This window comes from Macaca nemestrina, chromosome 3, assembly GCF_043159975.1.
Source record: "Macaca nemestrina isolate mMacNem1 chromosome 3, mMacNem.hap1, whole genome shotgun sequence".
In the NCBI taxonomy this organism is placed as follows: Eukaryota; Metazoa; Chordata; class Mammalia; order Primates; family Cercopithecidae; genus Macaca; species Macaca nemestrina.
In genome coordinates, this window is record NC_092127.1 from 133,294,429 (window position 1) to 133,314,307 (window position 19,879).

Below are 19,879 nucleotides of genomic sequence, written 5' to 3' on the forward strand. Positions count from 1 at the left end.
GACTCCGTCTCAAAAAAAAAAAAAAAAAAAAAAAAAAGAAAATTTGGTAATTCTTCCAATCCAATCCAACACTACTAAGAATTCACTCATTCAATAGCTTGGCTGGATTTTAGAAACATAAATTATTTCATGACAACTAATCACTCTTGTGGCCAAGAGAACAAAGGTAAATAGAGGAAAGTTATCAAAAGTGAGGTTTAGTGGCAACTCCCAATAACCTATATGGGTAAAGCCAAAATCAAAAATTACCCTCTACATGAATGGGCACAGGATAGGCCAGGCCATCCAGCATCAGAACTCCCATTTCACTTCCAAGAACACACTGTAGGCCACTGTTCCATAAGTGTCCTACCATTTGCAAATTCATCTCAATGTGCACACAGCGTGATAAATACTACTCAGTTTCTACAAAATCAGACAAAGGCAAGCAGGTACTTGAAGCACATTTAACTTTGCACGTCCTGGATACATGTAGAGTTAAAAGATAGTCCTAGCTTCATTTAAAGTCATATATTCTAGTACATTTTTATTATTTGTGGCACTAAATACGTGGAGCAGGGAGGCACTAAGAAATACAATGTTATTTGGCCCAAAACGAATGACACAGCACTTCTCTGTCCTTGGAAGAACAGCACCATGGGCAACCACTGGATTAACATACATACACAATCATACCAGGTAGGAACCAGGTTTCGCCATCAAATCCAATCTTTCTTGGTTTTTAAATCCCAACATTAAAATAAGCAAACATCACCACAACAAATGTTTTCTCTTGTAAAGCCATAACAGAACAGGAGAATCCAAGTTAAGCAAAGATAGCAAAGCTTGCTCTTGTCAATTAAAAGTGTAATTGGCACATTTATTTGAAAGTGAAACCTTTATTATGGAAAGTCAGATTTCAGGAAAAAAATCCATAACATAACTACTTCAGTGAATTTCTCAAGTCCTGTTTTCATTAGGTTGTATTATCATGATAGCCGAGATTTCATTTGCCATTGTACCCGACTCATCTAAAAGTCTGAATCCCCAGTGACTGGATTATATTTGACTTCAAAAAGAACACTATGTCCTGCTAGCTTTATGTAATACAAATTAAATCAAGTCGCTGAGTTGCCATCCATAGTTATAACATTCTAGTTCATTTTAATTACATAAAAATGTATATTAAGTAAATATATATATTAGTCTGCCTTTTGATGAAGGCAACTGACTTATGTAAATAGCATACAGATAATATTCGCCTTTGTTCCCAAAATATCTTTGTTATAAACAAAGTTTCTATACCTCAAAGCCCAAATTCACCAAGGGAAGCATCTTCTAAATCTCACTGCTGTAAGCTCATTTTCCTGGACTGTTATTATACATAATAAGAGACTTGACTTGACAGCTCCTATAATAACACATTCTAAATTTTAAATTTGATGTGTGTTTTTTACTTTAAACTCTTGTGATGGCAAAACCATTTTCCTCAAAGCTGATTGGTTATGCAGGTCTACAACAGTGCTTAAATGGAACCTTGCTGGGCCAAGCTTTCTGCCAAGGAGGAATCTTTTTATTTTGAGCCTTTTTGATGCTGCACATGATATCTGACTGAAGAATTTTTGTTTTATCATTAAGAAATAAATGTGTCTTGCTTCTTGAGATCTCCCTGGCTTCAGCAATTTGTAGTCATTTCCACTATAGACCATTAAGAATATATTTCAAAGGCAAGCTAACAAAGTTCAAGTAAAAATTATTTTTTATATATTACAGCTTCTAATTGGCATTGGGTAAGTATTAGAGATTATCAACATAAATTACATATAGTGCCAAATAATGAATTTAATTCCTAGATGTTGGTTAATTCTCCTTATTTCATTCATTGTTGTTGGTTGTGTAGTCATTGTATGCAGACTAATCTTCTGATAAAACTTTAAACTCCTCAGTTTATTTGGTGCATTTATTTTTCTTATAAGTTTTTTCCAGCCTTCTTAGACCTCCTTTAATACTGTGACTTTGTACATTTCCCCATAGTGAAGTCTAGTTTTGTCACCATTGCCCTAGAAGTATCTCAAAATACAGTGCCTGTGTCATTTCCTCTCTGATTTAGCTTTCATCCTACTTTTAAAGCAACAGAAGATTAAACTTGATTTTGTGGCCCCCTAATACAGGTATGACTGGATAAAATAATTAACATGACATGTTCTGCCTTAGAACTGAAGCTTTGCTATTCATTTCATTTATTTGTTCCATTTCTATAATTTAGTTTCTTCTCATGCTAAAGCTGTATTTTTCTTAAAGGCTTATAAAAATTTTGCTGAAAAAAAATGTTGGTGCTTCGGTGCAGGCATGGAACCTCTTTTCCTAAACTAGACAACTTGGTGAGTACTTTCATTTATTTTTGCCAATACATACAGGTTCTCAAACTAGATACTGTCAGAAATACACTTGAGAGGGCCAAACACTACTGAAATATATCAGAAGAATTAAAGAGCGTCTGCTTTCACAGATGGAATGGAAGAAGAACTTACAAAGTCATTGTACTTTGTGGCAATCATTATGAGTGTTACTTTCAACTCAAAAAATAACTAATTATAGATTTTAATCATGAACTGTTAGAGATGGAAGGGATCTCAGTCATCCAACATAATACACTAATTTTACAGAAGAGAAAATGAGTTTTCTATTTGCAAATATAAAGGCTATATATATTATCAAGAATCACTGTGACAGCTACTAGAGAGATGAGATGAATGATTAAGCAAGGCAGAAATTAACCATCCAAAAGTACCCTTAAATCTTGGGCCATAATCTTAGAAACATTTAGCAAAGAAAACTTTCACCAGTATTCTCTTTATTAGTTTCCACATATTGTTGTATCCTATACTAAACACACTAGTTTCAGCTGTTGTTTTTCATTCTCTATGATATTCTAACTCTGAAAATCTTTAAACAGTAGGAAAGGTATTTACATACCACTGCTTCCTTTGTTTAATTACATTCTACCATTTTTTCTAATATATGAAAGAAAACTCATTACACCCACAATTTAGGAAAATGTCCATTATAAAAATGCTAAAGCATCATTTATGTTGCTCCTATAGGAAGTAAACAGAAGGGTAGGCATCGGTCCAATTATGCTAGATGCATTTTATGTCCAGAAAAGAAAGAACGAAAGGAATGAATAACAACTGGGTGTCTACATGTTGGTTACTATGCTAGGAAATGGGCTATATCTGATATACAATGAAAATGAATCATTCTGATTAAAATCTTTTATTTTCCTCTATTGTATATGCAAATAGAAAGTTTTCTTAAGAAATTACTCAAGTAAGTGTTTCAGAATAAACTTTGTTCAAAGATGTAAATACAAGACTTAATTTTACAAGTCTTTCATAATTAACTAGAGTGGGATAAATGAATGAACCCCGTTAAAAACAATCTCCAAACTTCATACATAAGTCTATATGTTTAATCAAGGTATCTAATAAAGAGATAAATTTACTATTCTGCCTATTTCCTATTTCTCCCTATTTTCCTAACCACCTTAGAACATAAGTGATTTTTTTTTTTTTTTTTTTTTTTTTTGAGACAGAGTCTCGCTCTGTTGCTCAGGCTGGAGTGCAACAACACAATCTCGGCTCACTGCAACCTCCGCCTCCTGGGTTCAAGTGATTCTCCTGCCTCAGCCTCCCGTGTGGCTGGTATTGCAGGTGTGAGACACCATGCCTGACTAATTTTTGTATTTTTAGTAGAGACAAGTTTTCACCATGATGGCTGGGCTGGTCTCGGGCTCCTGACCTCAGGTGATCCGCCCCCCTCAGCCTCCCAAAGTACTGGGATTAAGGTGTGAGCCACCGTACCTGGTCGCATAAGTGATTTTTAAAGGAAGTGATGATGATGATAATAATAATAACAATAGGAACAATAGAGGAAACCAGGAAAAAAATAATTCTGAATATTCCAGTTTACTTAGTCTCTATGTAACAGAATATTTTCTACAACGTCTTAGAAAGTAGCACAAAGTTTTGATTTTGTAGTGTGCTCTCCTTGAAACTAAGATTATTCGGTACGATGAATGTAGTTGGACATCACTATTCCTTTACAAATCAACTAGTAACTAGAAACTCAACCCCATTAATATTCCTACTTTGGGGATAACCTAATTTCTAATTTTCACATTCTGGTGCTATGAAATCTCTCTCTTTCTCTCTCTCTCTCTCTCTCTCTCTCTCTCTCTCTCTGTTCCCCTGTCTCTCTGTCTCTCTCTCTCTCTCTCACACACACACACTTTTATATTTCCTTTTAATCTGACTCTTTTGGCAGCTTGAAAAGTACCAGGTGATAACTATCTAATAGTTTCTTGACATAAAATAAAAATGGCAGCAGGGACCTTATCTATTTCCATACTCTCCTTGACAGACAAGTAGGCTAGTAGCTAGGTAAGTGCAGAGTGCCCTAAGCATACTTATTTCACAGACCAAAAATAAAAATCAGTTTTTTATTCTAGGTACCAAAAGGAAAAATGAAGATTCTCCTGGTCTTTCTGGGGCTTCTTGGTAATTCTGTTGCTATGCCAGTGAGTATTTTTTAAATGTTAGCTCTTCTCTTTGTGTTCTATCATTGTATAGCTTAGGAACATTGTTGAACTTATTTCAGCTGATGTTCTGCATTTGTCACTGGCATTCTCTTACTTCCAGATGCACATGCCCCGAATGCCTGGATTTAGCAGTAAAAGTGAGGAGGTATGTATGTTCAGTCTCAGGGGAGACGTTATCCAGAGTCCTATCTCACAAGTTTATTAAAAAGGAGAACATTGGAAAATTGTCTGATATATAATATTTCTTATGAAAGAGGTAAAAAGAGGGAGAGTTGGAAGTCTTAAACTCTCAAATCGAGGCAAAGTAGTAATTTCCCCAGCCATCAGCCTACCTATGTACTTCAATGTTCCCTTTCAAAGTAAATGTGGATTTGTGTTAAAATCTAGTTGATGTTACCTTATTTGCTAAGTTTTTTAGCTAGCAAAAGTGACCAATAGTATCAAGGGTTATTAAAAGGTAGATGCTTAAAAATATAAATATCTTTTACATGACTCATAGCCCAGATCATTAATCAAATTCAATACATATCAGAAAGATGAATCATCTTGTCACATAATTCTCATGTTCTCAAATCCTGAACTCTCAAAGTATAGAACAGAACATTCAAAAACTTTAGAGTAGACCAGATTTTTATTTTCTGTGATTCTTTATTGATTCTTCTCAAAATAAAATTCTGACTTAAAAGTTAAAGTGCCTGAGAAGCTTCTTAAAATTTAATTGTACACTTACTTAAAATTCAAGCATAAGTAGTAAAAGATAATATGACTGTTGTGCATTAAAATCGGAAATTTTTACACTGGGAAGTTCTCAGGTTGAAAAAGAAATTTTACTTATTTTTTTATGATTTGTGCATTGATTTAATAAAAGTTTCACTTTGTATCATATTAATGGATTCCTTTGGTTGCAGATGATGCGGTATAATCAATTCAACTTTATGACCCTCCCACATGTAAGTTTTTCTTTATGTTATTTCTGGTGATTTCTAGTTTATCTAGATAACTCCATTATAAAGTTTGCCTTAGCCAATAGAGACACCAATCCACATGTTTTAAGTATAATGTAATCATTACAAAAGTTTCAAGATGGAAAAAGTATTGCCCCATCCTCTCACACCAAATTTTCTTCTTATTCATTACTATTGTTCTTTCATGTAAATCCAAATAATTACTAATTAGAAATGTTATTTATTTGAGACTGAGTCTCAAATGTATAGTCAAGAAAAAATAGTTCTGTGAAAATATCACATAAGATGTCACAAATAATGACAATAAAAATAACAGAGTAAGTACTGGTGGGGGATAAATTTTACTTGGATTATCTTGAAAGATAACACTACAGTTACAAAGCAAGTTTTATGTTCTTTAAATAAATATAGGTTATTCTTGTCACTGTATGCTAATTATCAGAACAAACTGATAAATCAAGTATCAGGTGGTTCTTTGGCACAATTTTTCTGATAAAATTCTATGTTAGCACAATAACACTACACATCACTTTTGATTTCCGTGAAATGATCATGAGGGCCATTTTGAGGGGAAAATCAAGGACTACATCCATTTTTTTGTAATCCTTTTTATTCAAGTCATTCTCTTTTAAAGTTCTTTGATTAAAATAATCATTGTAAATTTCCTCTTCCTCAGCTTTTGATTGGCTCAACTTTTTCATACCCTTGTTTTTAGTTTTAGTGACTTTGCCTGTGATTTGAAATTTTTACCAACTTAGTTGTTTGCAATTTTGAATTTCATCAATCCACAAAGCATGGGTACATCATCCAAGAGATAGCAAGAAACTAATTAATGAAGACTGGGGATAGAGACAGGTGTTAAACCAGGGAGGAAATATTTTGATGAGAACTGATGTTGCAAGACTGACCATACATAAATTATCATAAATTTAGAAATTAGCATTTTTATAAATTATCATAAATTTATAAATTAACATTTTTAGATTATAACTACTTTTGCTTCCCTGCCCAACCTTGTAATTGTGGCGATTTTGATAACAAAAATGGATTTAATGAGGATCCACCTGTAACCAAGAAACGCAGACACCATATAAATGTGTTTACACAGACTGAATTTTTATCCTCTCTTTTCCTATTTTTCTTGTTTTTTATTTTTTGCTTTACAATCTCACTTACTTTATCTTATTTTTGTTTTTTCTCTTCTTTATCCAGCCTTATAACAAATCACATGGGTTCTGAATACAACATTAAATTTTCTGTAACCTGACTTGTATACTTCCGACCTGAGTTAGAGTTTCAGAGTTAGAAAATCATCAGTCAAATTCTTAAGCTGAGATTTCTCACCTAGTTCTGCCTTTTAGTTTGTTTTGGTTGTTTGGCTTTCTAGAAGACTGAAGTTAATTCTGTAAGACTGTGTGTAAGGAAAATCTAACTAAAGATCTCAAAGCTTCCATAGTTAAGTCAAGTTCCATAGGACTTTTAAGCTCTTTGACTGAGTTTTGGACGATGACGTTAGAGGATGGAGAGAGACTGAACCTCAACTCTATTACGATTTCACTATTATTTGCTACCCTTTCAGTTGGCACACCTGGGGCCCTTCTTTGGAAACGGTCTCCCTCAGCAATTTCCACAGTACCAGATGCCCATGTGGCCTCAGCCACCACCATGGCACCCACAGAAACCCTCAGCACAAAAACGTCATAATAAGACTGATCAGACCCAAGAAACCCAGAAACCCAACCAGACTCAGTCAAAAAAGCCACCACAAAAGCGGCCTTTGAAGCAGCCATCGCATACTCCAGCCCAGCCCGAAGAGGAAGCTCAGCCACCTCAGGTGAGACTTGCACAGAAAAATTCCATATCTGTAAATAGCCTCGGAGAGATTTGGAGGGCCATGCCACCCCCATATACACACTTCAATACAGGTGCTATGTTGCAGTACCATCTTTTGTTTTGACATGCATCCAAAACTGCATGGCAAGTCAACTCCAATCTTGTTTGGTTCAAATTACCCAAATACTGTTGCCTTTTAAAAGCTCCTTTTAAATTACAGAGACAACATGGTGTAATAACATGAGCACTAATCTAACAGTTGAGAATCAAAGATTCAAGTCCTATACCTGGTCCTTATTAGTCGTATGATATTGAACAAGTTACTTCACCTTTCTAGGTTTCAGTTTCCCCATGAGTAAACTAAATGGTTTCCAAGTTTCATCCAGATCTATGCTTTGATGGTCTAAAATATTGCTCTTAAATTAACATTGCTTCCAGTACTAGTATGACACAAGGTAAGAAGATGTGCAAATGGTTTCTCAAGAGCTCATCCAGTGTGGGGGGAGCTTCAAAAATACTGGCTTTTAGGCCAGGCACAGTGGCTCAGATCTGTAATCCCAACATTTTGGGAGGCCAAGGTAGGCAGATCACCTGAGGTCAGGAGTTCGAGACCAGCCTGGCCAACATAGTGAAACCCTGTCTCTACTAAAAATACAAAAAGTAGCTGGGCTTGGTGGCACACACCTGTAATCCCAGCTATTCAGGAGGCTAAGGCAGGAGAATCGCTTGAACCCAGGAGGCGGAGGTTGCAGTGAGGCAAGATCATGCCACTGCACTCCAGCCTGGGCAGCAGAGAAAGACTCTGTCTCAAAAACTAAAAAGAAAACACTGGCTTTTGGTCAGTTAACACTTATTATCAGACACTATTACAGATGTAGGGAACACAAAATTGAATGAAAAGACACTCCTGGATTGGAATCCTGGCTTCAATCATTTACGAACTATGAGATTTTGGGCAAGTGATCAAACTTCTCTGAACTTCATGTTCTTAAGTCAAATGGGAATAGTAATAGTTTATATCTTCTATGGTTATATGAGAATGAAATGAGTTTAACAATATAAAATGCTCAGCACAGAGCCTGGAACGTGTGTCCAATAATACTAATTGTTATTATCATTATCATCTTTGCCCTATAAAAAACACACACTTTAATGCAAAGTGAAATGTAGACTGCCAAGTTTCAATTGTATTTAGTTGGTTTGCTTCATTTTTTTTATGTATTCTTCTCAATACCACATCACTCTGATTCTTTCTTTCTCTCTAGGCATTCCCACCATTTGGAAATGGGCTATTCCTCTATCCACCACCATGGCAAATTCCACAGGTGATAAATTGTTTTTTTCTTTACACTATAAGTGAAAAATAATATTAGTATGTTATAGTTTAAATTAATATAAATTCATACATTCTAATGGAATACCATATACCAATCAGTAGATGGTATGAAACAAAACCAGCGCATCAGTAATCATGCAGAAAAGGAACAGAGAATTTTTTGAATTTCATACTCAGACAAATTAGTGACATAAATACAACCTAAATCCCCAAACAGATACAAATAACTTAGCTAATAAATTAACATTAAAAGGTTGTGCTACTTCATTACTATTTCCCCACATCCTTAAGAAATTTAAAAAAAAAAATTATCTTCATTTAATGTAATGGGGAAATTGGGACACAGGACAAAATGGAGTTTGAAAACCATAGGGTGAGCTATAATTAGACTAAGACATTTTCATCCTATCTTACTGTTTCTAGCCACAGATATATCATTATAAAGAATCTTGGGGCTGGTCACGGTGGCTCACACCTGTAATCCCAGCACTCTGGGAGGCCAAGGTGGGTGATCACTTGAGGTCAGGAGTTCAAAACCAGCCTGGCCAACATGGTGAAACCCTGTCTCTACAAAAAATACAAAAATTTGCCAGGCATGGTGGTGCATGCTTGTAATCCCAGCACTTTGGGAAGCCCAGGCAGGCGGATCACCTGAGGTCAGGAGTTCAAGATCAGCCTGACCAACAAGGTGAAACCTCGTCTCTACTAAAAATACAAAGATTAACTGGGTGTGATGGCAGGTACCTGTAATCCCAGATATTTGGAGGCTGAGGGAGGAGGCTCACTTGAGCCCAGGAAGCAGAGGTTTCAGTGAGCTGAGATCGTGCCATTGCACTCCAGCCTAGGTGACAGAGTGAGACTCCGTCTCAAAAAAAAAAAAATCTTGCAAAATATTATTTACAAAAAGCCTCAAAGAATCTTAAATGTTTAAAATCATTAAAATAAAAGATAATACTGAAATTGCATCATAGGCGTTAAAAATATGAATGGCAAAATAAACTTTTTGAACTAAAGAAATATTAACGACCAGTTGCTGCTAAACAAACAAAACAACAGGAAATATTTGTTGACTGTTCATTCAGCTATGACATAGGTTTTCCTTGTCTACAACTCTATAACCAGGAAGGCTTTTTATCAATGAGGAACAATTCATTTTAAAGAGTAAGAGTTCCTTACATTTTTCCTCCTTGAAAGAGTGACTTTCTTTTATTACCTATGCTGAACTAAGGAAATTAAGGCAGTATAAGGTAAAGATTTTAAAAACAGATAAACATGATTCTAATGCTGAAGTAACTATTAATCTCATCTACATAAAACTTGAGAGGCAGAAACTCGGCCTCCAAGTTTGATTAGAAGAATTAACTTTAGTCAAATAAAAATATCATAGTAATAATCCAAGGATTGTCAGTTTGCAGTTTGTCTCCCTAAACATGAAGCCACATTCTAAAAACAACATTGTTACTTAATCTCTATTATTAGATGCTCTAATATGGATGCTTGGATTCTAACAGCACTCAAATTTCTCTCTCTCACCCTCTCTCTCTGTATGTGTGTGCATGGTGTGTGTTTGTTGGGGGTTGTGGAGGGTATGTTTTGAGTGTTAGAGGTGGTAAGGAGGATTGCCAGGAGATGCAGCCATACAGAGTATTTTAAGGAGGATAATCTGGGATCCAGCTGAAGCCTTTGTATTTACCAGTGTTCACTGTTAGATCATAATTCTTAGCAGCTGGACTGTGAGAGCTAATAATTCAAAGGCTAAAAGCTCAGAGTACTAACTGAGCTCGATCACTGACTTGAGCTATTTTTAGACACCCTGAGTCTTACAAATGGCAGCATCGAAAGTGGTTTTCTCCTGTGTTCACTGTGTTTTTCACTTCTCAGAGGTTACCGCCACCAGGTTATGGACGCCCACCAGCCAGCAATGAAGAAGGCGGGGTAAGTACAAGTAAAACTATATTCTCCACTGGAAATTACAGTCTATTCACCACTGCTTTTTTATCCACATCTAATAAAAAAGTTAAAATCCAACACATGAACCTGTAGCTCAAGCTTCCGTGATTTTTTAGAAAATAAAAAAGTGAAACAAATCAAGCTAGCGGTCCAAAGATTGATGCTGGACTCCAGACAGTGATAAAAAGAGAAAAAAAGTAAGAGTTTCTTAGAATGTTATCCTCAAGAGGAAATTAAGTGATATCTAACTTCCTGATTATATTAATACAAATAAATTGAAGCCAAGAAAAGATCAGTTACTACTCAATTTCACTTTTAAGTTATGGATAAACTGAACCCCGCACCCAAGTCTTCTGTCACTCTGTTCAATGGCCTTTTTACTCTACCACACTAGGAGAAGAACCAAATGTATATCACAGAGTGATATACTCTTAATATTCCAGCACTATATCATTTTAGTGATTGTGACATAGCACCCCACCCCCCTGGAACTTACTGTTTTTTCCCTGTATATGTGATATGTCTTCAGTGAACTGTGGTAACTTAATAGCTTTACTGGGGGGTGGGGGACAGACTGTTCTTTTCTTTTTTTTTTTTTTTTTTTTTTTGAGACAGGTGGGACATCACTTGAGCCCGGGGGGTGGAGGTTGCAGTGAGTCATAGCACCACTGCACTCCAGCCTGGGTGACAGAGCGAGACTGTCTCAAACAAAAGAGAGGTTGGCATTACTTGCTCTAAGAGGTCCCTTTCAGCTTTAAGATTATGTATATATACATTTTGTAAGTAAGTCTTTTCATCTCTCACAATCTATTGTTAGCATAGCAGCCAGAGTGACCCTGTGAAAACAATAGTCTAATCTTGTCGCTCCTCTGCTCAGTCCCTGCAATGACTGCCACTTTCTTGTCTTTCTTTCTTTTCTTTTCTTTTTTTTTTTTTTTTTTTTTTTTTGTAAGACAGAGTCTCGCTCTGTCACCCAGGCTGGAGTGCAGTGGCACAATCTCAGTTTACTGCAACCTCCACCTTCTGGGTTCAAGCAATTCAATTCTCATACCTCAGCCTCCCGAGTAGCTGAGATTACAGGTATGTGCCATCACACCTGGCTAATTTTTGTATTTTTGTAAAGATGGGATTTCACCATGTTGACCAGACTGGTATCTGAGGTGATCCAGCCACCTCAGCCTCCCAAAGTGCTGGGATTACAGGCATGAGCCACCGCACCTGGCAGAGATTATTCTTAAAATAACATTGAAGATGACTGTGTCAGTAATGGTATAAGGCGCTTGTTCATAAAATAACATTGAAGATGACTGTGTCGGTAATGGTATAAGGTGCTTGTTCATAAAATAACATTGAAGATGACTGTGTCAGTAATGGTATAAGGCGCTCTCAAATGTATCATGAAATAACCCCAAATAAAAATGATTCAGATAATTGTATGCAACCTAGAAACTGGCACTTCAAATTTTCATATGCGTAAGATAAGAAAGGAAGCCGAAAGATCCAGGCAGTTACCATAGGCTTTAAGAAGCCTGTATTCAGGCCAGGCACAGGTGGCTCACACCTATAATCCCAGCACTTTGGGAGGCTGAGGCGGGTGGATCACTTGAGGTAAGGAGTTTGAGACCAGCCTGACCAACATGGTGAAATCTACTAAGAATACAAAAATTAGCCGGGTGTGGTGGTGCTGGCCTGTAATCCCAGCTACTGTGGAGCCTGAGGCAGAAGAATCGCTTGAACCCAGGACGGGGAGGTTGCAATGAGCTAAGATCTCAGCGTTGCACTCCAGCCTGGGCGACAGAGCAAGACTCAGTCTCAAAAAACAAAAAAGTAAAGAAATCTGAATTTAGATAGGAACAATGGCTCACACCGTAATCCCAACACTTTGGGAGGTTGAGACAGGTGGATCACTTAAGCCCAGGATTTCAAGACCAGCCTGGGCAACATAGGGAGACTAAAATAAATGTTAGGCAAATATGGTGGCATGCACCTGTGGTCCCAGCTACTCAGGAGGCTGAAGTGGGAGGATCACTTTAGCCTGGGAAGTCAAGGCTGCAGTGAACCCTGATCTTGCCACTGCGATCCAGCCTGGGCGACAAAGAGAAACCCTGTCTCAAAAACTAAGATGTCTGTATTCTACCGCTTGAGGGTACTACCTGATTTCCTGCATGATCTTGTTACTTCCTCACCTGTCTGTCTCATCTCCATCAACAAATGGGGATTAAAATACTTTTTCTTTATATTTCATTTGTTTTAAAAGAAAAATCAAACGATTTAAATGCCACACAAATGTCTAACAAACATACTGAATGACAGAATTCGTGATGATTAAATCATTCATTAAATGAAAATTTATTAAGAGCATTCTCCACTCCTCGGTACTGGAAAACAAGGATGAGAAACATAATGTTTTCATTCCAAATCTTCACATGAGAGAATTAAATGGAAGAATCCCAGGAAAATAGGCAACTGAAATTCAGTGGGATGATTGTGATGACAGAAACCTGTACTGCTGTGGACTCCTAGGAATAGGACCTAATTCTGCCCATGGAAGTCAAGACACAGAAGGTAGAAATCAAACTGAGCTCTGAAGGACGAGTCAAGTTTGCCAGGGGAATAAATGTGTCGGTGGAAGAAGTTTCAATATGAATGAGCTGTGTGCAAAGGCACTGAAACATAAAAAGAATAGAGAACCCAGAGAATTCAGAGTAGTTGCGATTTGCAACTGCATAAAGTGCAAAGGGGAGGAAATGAGGCTGAAAGTAATAGTTATAGCCCAGATTATTATTAAAAAATTATATTATTATATAATATATAACACTTATCAGGCACTAAGTACCCGGCACTGAGCTGTACTCATTTTGTCCCATTTGACCCTCATGACAACCTATGAGGTAGACGTTATTTTATTATCATCCCCATATTACAAATGAATAAACCAAGGTTAACCCACAATCATACTACTAATACTGGTGGAATGGGGATTTTAATGCACATCTGCCTAGAGCCCCACTCTTTAGCAGCATGTTGTACTGCTTTGTATGTTATTCTAAGGGATTTAGAGTTTATTTTGTAAAGGAGAACTTTAAATACAAATTTAAAGAGGAAAGGGGCCAAATTTCCATATACCCACTCTCAGCCTCTACTACTCTGATGGCAATGCAGAAGCAAGATTAAAGGAAAGTAAGACTGCATCCAGAGTAGCCAGTAAGAAAACTATTCTAACAGTTCAGGGGTACTGTGGATTAAGGAAGTGGGAACAAGGATGAAAGCTTAGATTTTATAGGACCTGGTTATTAATAGTCTGGAGTACTAAGAGAGAGCAGAAACTTGAGAAACTGTACAGATAGTGGTGAATGTTGCTCAAATATAGAACATTGGAGGAGGAGATTTGGCAGGAGATGAGCCCAGTTCTGGGTGCATTCAGTTGGAGGTACTCATGAAATCTTTAGTGGAGATGTTTTGCTGCCTCAACCTTGGGTGGGAGTGTTGTGGGTTAGAATTATGCCTTTGGGAGTTGTTAGCATGTATGCCTATTGAAAGCATGGGCTGATGCAATAGAATTCTTCTTCTTTTATTTTTTTTTTGTTTGTTTGTTTTTGAGACAGAGTCTTGCTCTGTCACCAGGCTGGAATGCAGTGGCACTATCTGGGCTCATTGCAACCTCCACCTCCTGGGTTCAGGCGATTATCCTGCCTCACCCTCCTGAGTAACTGGGACCTCAGGCACGCACACCACCACACCCAGCTAATTTTTGTATTTTTAGTAGAGATGGGGTTCACCATGTTGGCCAGGATGGTCTCAATCTCTTGACCTCGTGATCCGCCTGCCTCGGCCTTCCAAAGTGCTGGCATTACAGGAGCAATAGAAATCTTAAAAGAGATATGTAAAAAGAAAACAGAAAAATTAGGAAAATGGAAGATGAAATCATTAAAAACAAAACAAAAACCCTCAGATATATAAGACCTAAAAAGAGAAAGCTGACCAGTGGTCAGAAAAAAATACCAGAAGAGAGAACCAGAAAAAGTATGGTCATGGAAACCAAGGAGGAATCAAATTTCAAGAAAGAAAGTAAAGCTAATGAATGTTAAAAGAAACATGTGACTGATAAGATTTCCCTGTTATACTAAAAAATTCCAAGCAACACCATGGTGGAAAACAAAGGGTAATACTGATTTCCATTTTCTTTCCTACAGAATCCTTACTTTGGATATTTTGGATATCATGGCTTTGGGGGTCGCCCTCCTTATTATTCAGAAGAAATGTTTGAACAAGATTTTGAAAAACCCAAAGAAGAAGATCCTCCTAAAGCAGAAAGTCCAGGCACAGAACCCACAGCTAATTCAACAGTTACTGAGACGAATTCTACCCAATCAAATCCTAAAGGGAGTCAGGGTGGAAATGACACCAGCCCCACAGGAAACAGTATCCCAGGACCGAACACTGGGAACAACCCTCCAGCTCAAAATGGGATTGTCCCACTCCCTGCAGTCAACACTTCAGGCCAGGGAGGGCCAGGAAGTCAAATCCCATGGAGACCAAGTCAGCCAAATATTCGTGAAAATCATCCAAATCCTAATATAAGAAATTTTCCTTCAGGAAGACGGTGGTATCCCACTGGTACTGCCATGGGGCACAGACAGAATGGGCCTTTTTACAGAAATCGACAAGTTCAAAGGGGTCCTCAGTGGAACTCCTTCGCTTGGGAAGGTAAACAAGTAGTTCGTCCAGGAAATCCAGTTTATCACAAAGTTTACCCTTCTATTTCAAGAGGCAATTATCTCAATTATGCAGGAAATCCAGCAAATCTCAGAAGAAAGCCTCAGGGGCCAAATAAACACCCTATGGGAACTAATGTTGCCCCAGTTGGTCCCAAACATGGCCCTGTTGTTCACAATGAAAAAATCCAAAATCCAAGGGAGAAGCACCTGGGTCCAAAAGAACAAATAATAGTTCCTACAAAGAATCCAACCAGCCCCGGGAGAAACTCTCAACAGTATGAAGTTAATAAATCAAATTATAAACTGCCTCACTCTGAGGGTTATACACCAGTCCCAAATTTTAATTCTGTTGATCAACATGAAAACTCCTATTACCCAAGGGAAGATTCCAGAAAAGTACCAAATTCTGATGGACAAACCCAAAGCCAGATTTTGCCCAAAGGGATGGTTTTAGCACCAAGAAGGATCCCATATGAATCAGAAACTAATCAGCCAGAATTAAAGCGCAGTGCATATCAGCCTGCTGTACACCCTGAGGAAATCCCTTCTGCAAAAGAACATTTTCCTGCTGGAAGAAATACTTGGGACCACCAAGAAATCTCTCCACCTTTTAAGGAACATCCTGGGAGGCAAGAAGAACATTTACCCCATCCTTCCCATGGTTCTAGAGGAAGGGTTTTCTACCCTGAATATAACCCCTATGATCCCAGGGAAAACTCACCATACCGTAGAAGCAATACATGGGATGAGAGAGATGATTCTCCCAATACTATGGGGCAAAAAGAAAGTTCACTCTACCCCATAAATACCCCAGACCACAAGGAGACAGTCCCTTATAATGAAGAAGACCCAATTGATCCAACTGGAGATGAAGTCTTTCCTGGACAAAATAGATGGGGTGAAGAGTTGAGCTTCAAAGGGGGCCCAACAGTTAGGCACTATGAAGGTGAACAATATACCTCAAATCAGCCAAAGGAATATCCTCCCTATTCTTTAGACAATCCATCAAAACCAAGGGAGGATTTTTATTATAGTGAATTCTACCCATGGAACCCGGATGAGAATTTTCCATCATATAATACAGCTCCTACTATGTCACCACCTACAGAGAGCAGGGGTTACTATGTTAATAATGCCGTTAGACCAGAAGAAAGCAATCTATTTCCTTCATGGAATTCCTGGGACCACAGGATACAAGCCCACGGTCAGAAAGAAAGAAGGCCATATTTTAACAGAAATATCTGGGATCAGGCAACACATTTACAAAAAGCCCCAGCTAGGCCACCAGACCAGAAAGGTAACCAGCCCTATTCCAGTAACACTCCAGTTGGGCTTCAGAAAAATCCAATGTGGCATGAAGGTGAGGATTTGAACTATGGCATGCAAATGACTAGGATGAATTCTCCAGAGAGAGAACATTCATCTTTCCCTGACTTCATCCCACAAAGTTACCCATCAGGTCAAAAAGAGGCACATTTATTTCACCTAAGCCAGAGAGGCTCTTGCTGTACTGGTAGCTCCACAGGACCCAAGGACAATCCACTAGCTCTACAAGACTACACTCCATCCTATGGTCTTGCACCTGGGGAGAACCAAGACACCAGTCCTCTGTATACAGAAGGTAGTCATAGCAAGCACACAAGACATATCATCTCCCCAACAAGCACCCTACCAGGCCAAAGAAACAGCTCAGAGAAGATGGAAAATGAAAACCCTTTTAGAGATGATGTGTCCACTCTGAGGAGGAACACACCATGTTCTATAAATAATCAACTGGGCCAAAAGGGAATTATGCCATTTCCTGAAGTCGGTTCCCTTCAAGCAAAGAATACACCTTGTCTCAAAAATGATCTTGGAGGAGATGGGAACAACATTCTGGAACAAATTTTTGAAGACAACCAGCTCAATGAAAGAACTGTTGACCTTACTCCTGAGCAGCTTGTTATTGGTACACCTGATGAAGGCTCCAATCCAGAAGGCATCCAAAGTCAAGTCCAAGAAAATGAGAGTGAGAGACAGCAACAAAGACCATCTAACATCCTGCATTTGCCATGCTTTGGCTCCAAATTAGCAAAGCATCACTCTTCCAGCACTGGAACTCCATCTAGCAATGGAAGGCAAAGCCCATTTGATGGGGATTCAATTATGCCTACTGAAAATCCTAACACATTGGTTGAGTTAGCTACTGGGGAACAATTTAAGAGTACAAATGCAGACCCACTTGATGCAGGTGAACGCAGTCCATTTGAATTCCTTCAAAGAGGGACCAATGCAGAGGACCAGGTACAAGACTGCTTACTACTTCAGGCCTAAGGGTTATCTCAACCAAGCATTCTTGGGGGGAAGAGAAATCACTGACATTCTATACCAATGGTTCCCAAAATTTTTTCCCCAAGACTTAATTAAGTATCTGACTGTCTTGGTGATCCTTAAGTTTTCTCCCCTCTCAGCAATAGGAGTAGCAATCCAGGTGGAGCTAGGAGTAGCAACCCAGGTGGAGCTGAGATTGGGCCTCTGGGGATCACCAGATTTAGCACTTTCACAAATTAGTGCAGACCTTAAAAAAGCAAGAAGGTCATGACCACTCCTGCCTTGAAACTTGGAAGTTACTTGTCTGAGTTAGTTTCCTTTTGCCTGATGACTTCTCTTTTTGCTCTCAAAGTTCCATTCTTGCAAAATTGGTTTTTCAAGACTGAAAGGCAGATTAACTTTCCATTCTACACATGGAGATCCACAAATCAGCATAGTCCTAATGCACTGTACATTTTTTTCTTGTGTTGATCTTGTCAGGTTTTTTCCTACTCAATATTCTCTTCAAGCATTTTTTTCTTCCACTGCCACTCTCTTTACCTTTATCATTTCCTTTTCTTAGCTTTCTTCCTTCTTTTCTCTCTCCCTCAAACTTTCTGTATTTAGCTTTCTATTCCTCATCTTTTTCTCTCTATGTATCACTTCTTACATATTAAGCTCGCTATTTTAACCATTACTAGTCTTTTCTTTATGTCTACCTCCTCCATTATGTCTTCCTCTCTTCCCACCTATCTGTTTTGTCTCCCAATGTACCATTTGTCAACTAATCCCTCTCCTCTCTGACTCCTTTCTTCCCTTCAGTTTATCTTTTTCCCTGCTACACCATTTTCATCTTGACCGCATGTCACTCTCTTCCTTTTTGTATCCACTCTCTAAATCGTACCCTAATTTTTTATTGACCCAGCTTAACCATCATTATAGAATTTATTTTGGAAATGGTAGACACTGATAGCTACTTTTTTTTAGTTATCTTAGGGTCCCTACCAAGTAGACACAGTTCAGTTAGAGAGACGTATTTAAGGAGAAGGGAAGATGGGATACCCAGGACTAGCAGCCTAGGGAAAAGGCTTAGGAAGGTGGAGAATGAGGAACTGAAGAAACTGCTGCTCTGAGACTGCACATCCAGGAAAAAGGACTAGGACTTGCCATACACCACCAAGTTATAATCCGCAGGATCTGTAGAAGACATTTTGGGAAACACTCTCTTAAATAAAAACTCAATGTTTAGTTGTGTTTTTTTTTGTTTTGTTTTGTTTTGTTTTGTTTTACTAGTTCAACATAAGTGATTCTACCAGTATGTGCTACTACTAAACATTCTTCAAGTCCATGCAGAATTATTTACAGACACTTTTTCTTGGTATCTTGAATAAATTGTGTAAATTATTTTGAAAACTGGATATTTCTATATACCTTGCTTATAATACATCAGTGATTATTATTCTTATTAATAACATGTTGGCCTATTATCTGGATATCCCTTGCCTAGAGCAGGAAACATTCTCAGAATTGCCTAAAAGCATACCTTATAACTTTAAGAGATTTCTTGGGATAAATGTTCAGGGGCAGACTTCATAAGAAGATCTCAAACATTTGGGGAAATACAATGTTGAAAACTTCCTGAGAAAAGGAATCTTGCCCTTGAAGCTTCTAAAGCACCTAGCACAGTGTCTTGAACATAGAAGGTACCCAATAAATATATATCAATTGATTTTTTAATGACTTTCAAAACTCCCATGAAAACACCATAGTCTGCTTTTCCTGAAAGGCGACCATCTGGGATGCTGAATGAGCCACCACTCTGTAGCTTTATATATTCAGCAACATTTCCATCATAGAATTTCAGTGTAAGAAGGGACCTTAGAGGTAGATTATCCAGGCCATCCCCTAGTGCTTACATTCCCCTCCCCCTGGCCAGTTTTATATTTTAACCACACATTGAAAAATTCATTAACTTATTCTGTATAAAACTGTCTTTTAAGAATTATCCTTTCAAAATAAAAATGTTATTGTTTCACTAGTTTATTTTTCCAAATGATTTTTTTGAAATCTCAATATGAGTACTTTCATTACAAGATACTCACTTCATATTTCACCAAAATGTATGGGTTCACATAATTGTTTTGGCAGATATGTTGACATATCTGAATTTATGAGACGCTGCTGCTTAAACTGCCATCTGAGATCGCTG

The 19,879-nt window shown here is 37.8% G+C and overlaps 1 protein-coding gene across 1 annotated transcript; it reads left to right on the forward strand.

Moving 5' to 3' along the window:
* The first annotated feature begins 2,306 nt into the window (after window positions 1-2,306).
* Window positions 2,307-19,708, forward strand: LOC105477332 (enamelin). Its single transcript, XM_011733805.3, has 8 exons — window positions 2,307-2,360; window positions 4,490-4,558; window positions 4,680-4,724; window positions 5,488-5,529; window positions 7,124-7,378; window positions 8,643-8,702; window positions 10,595-10,648; window positions 14,857-19,708. Exons 1-8 carry the CDS (start codon window positions 2,307-2,309, stop codon window positions 17,692-17,694), a joined length of 3,417 nt encoding a protein of 1,138 aa, XP_011732107.2. The 3' UTR covers window positions 17,695-19,708.
* Window positions 19,709-19,879: the final 171 nt, after the last annotated feature.

Excerpts from the sequence above, each read along its gene's own strand:
- LOC105477332 (XM_011733805.3), top strand. The coding sequence starts at position 2,307 with ATGTTGGTGCTTCGGTGCAGGCATGGAACCTCTTTTCCTAAACTAGAC. Across the intron at positions 4,725-5,487 it reads TTAGCAGTAAAAGTGAGGAG|ATGATGCGGTATAATCAATT; the intron begins GTATGTATGTTC and ends CTTTGGTTGCAG. Across the intron at positions 7,379-8,642 it reads AGGAAGCTCAGCCACCTCAG|GCATTCCCACCATTTGGAAA; the intron begins GTGAGACTTGCA and ends CTTTCTCTCTAG.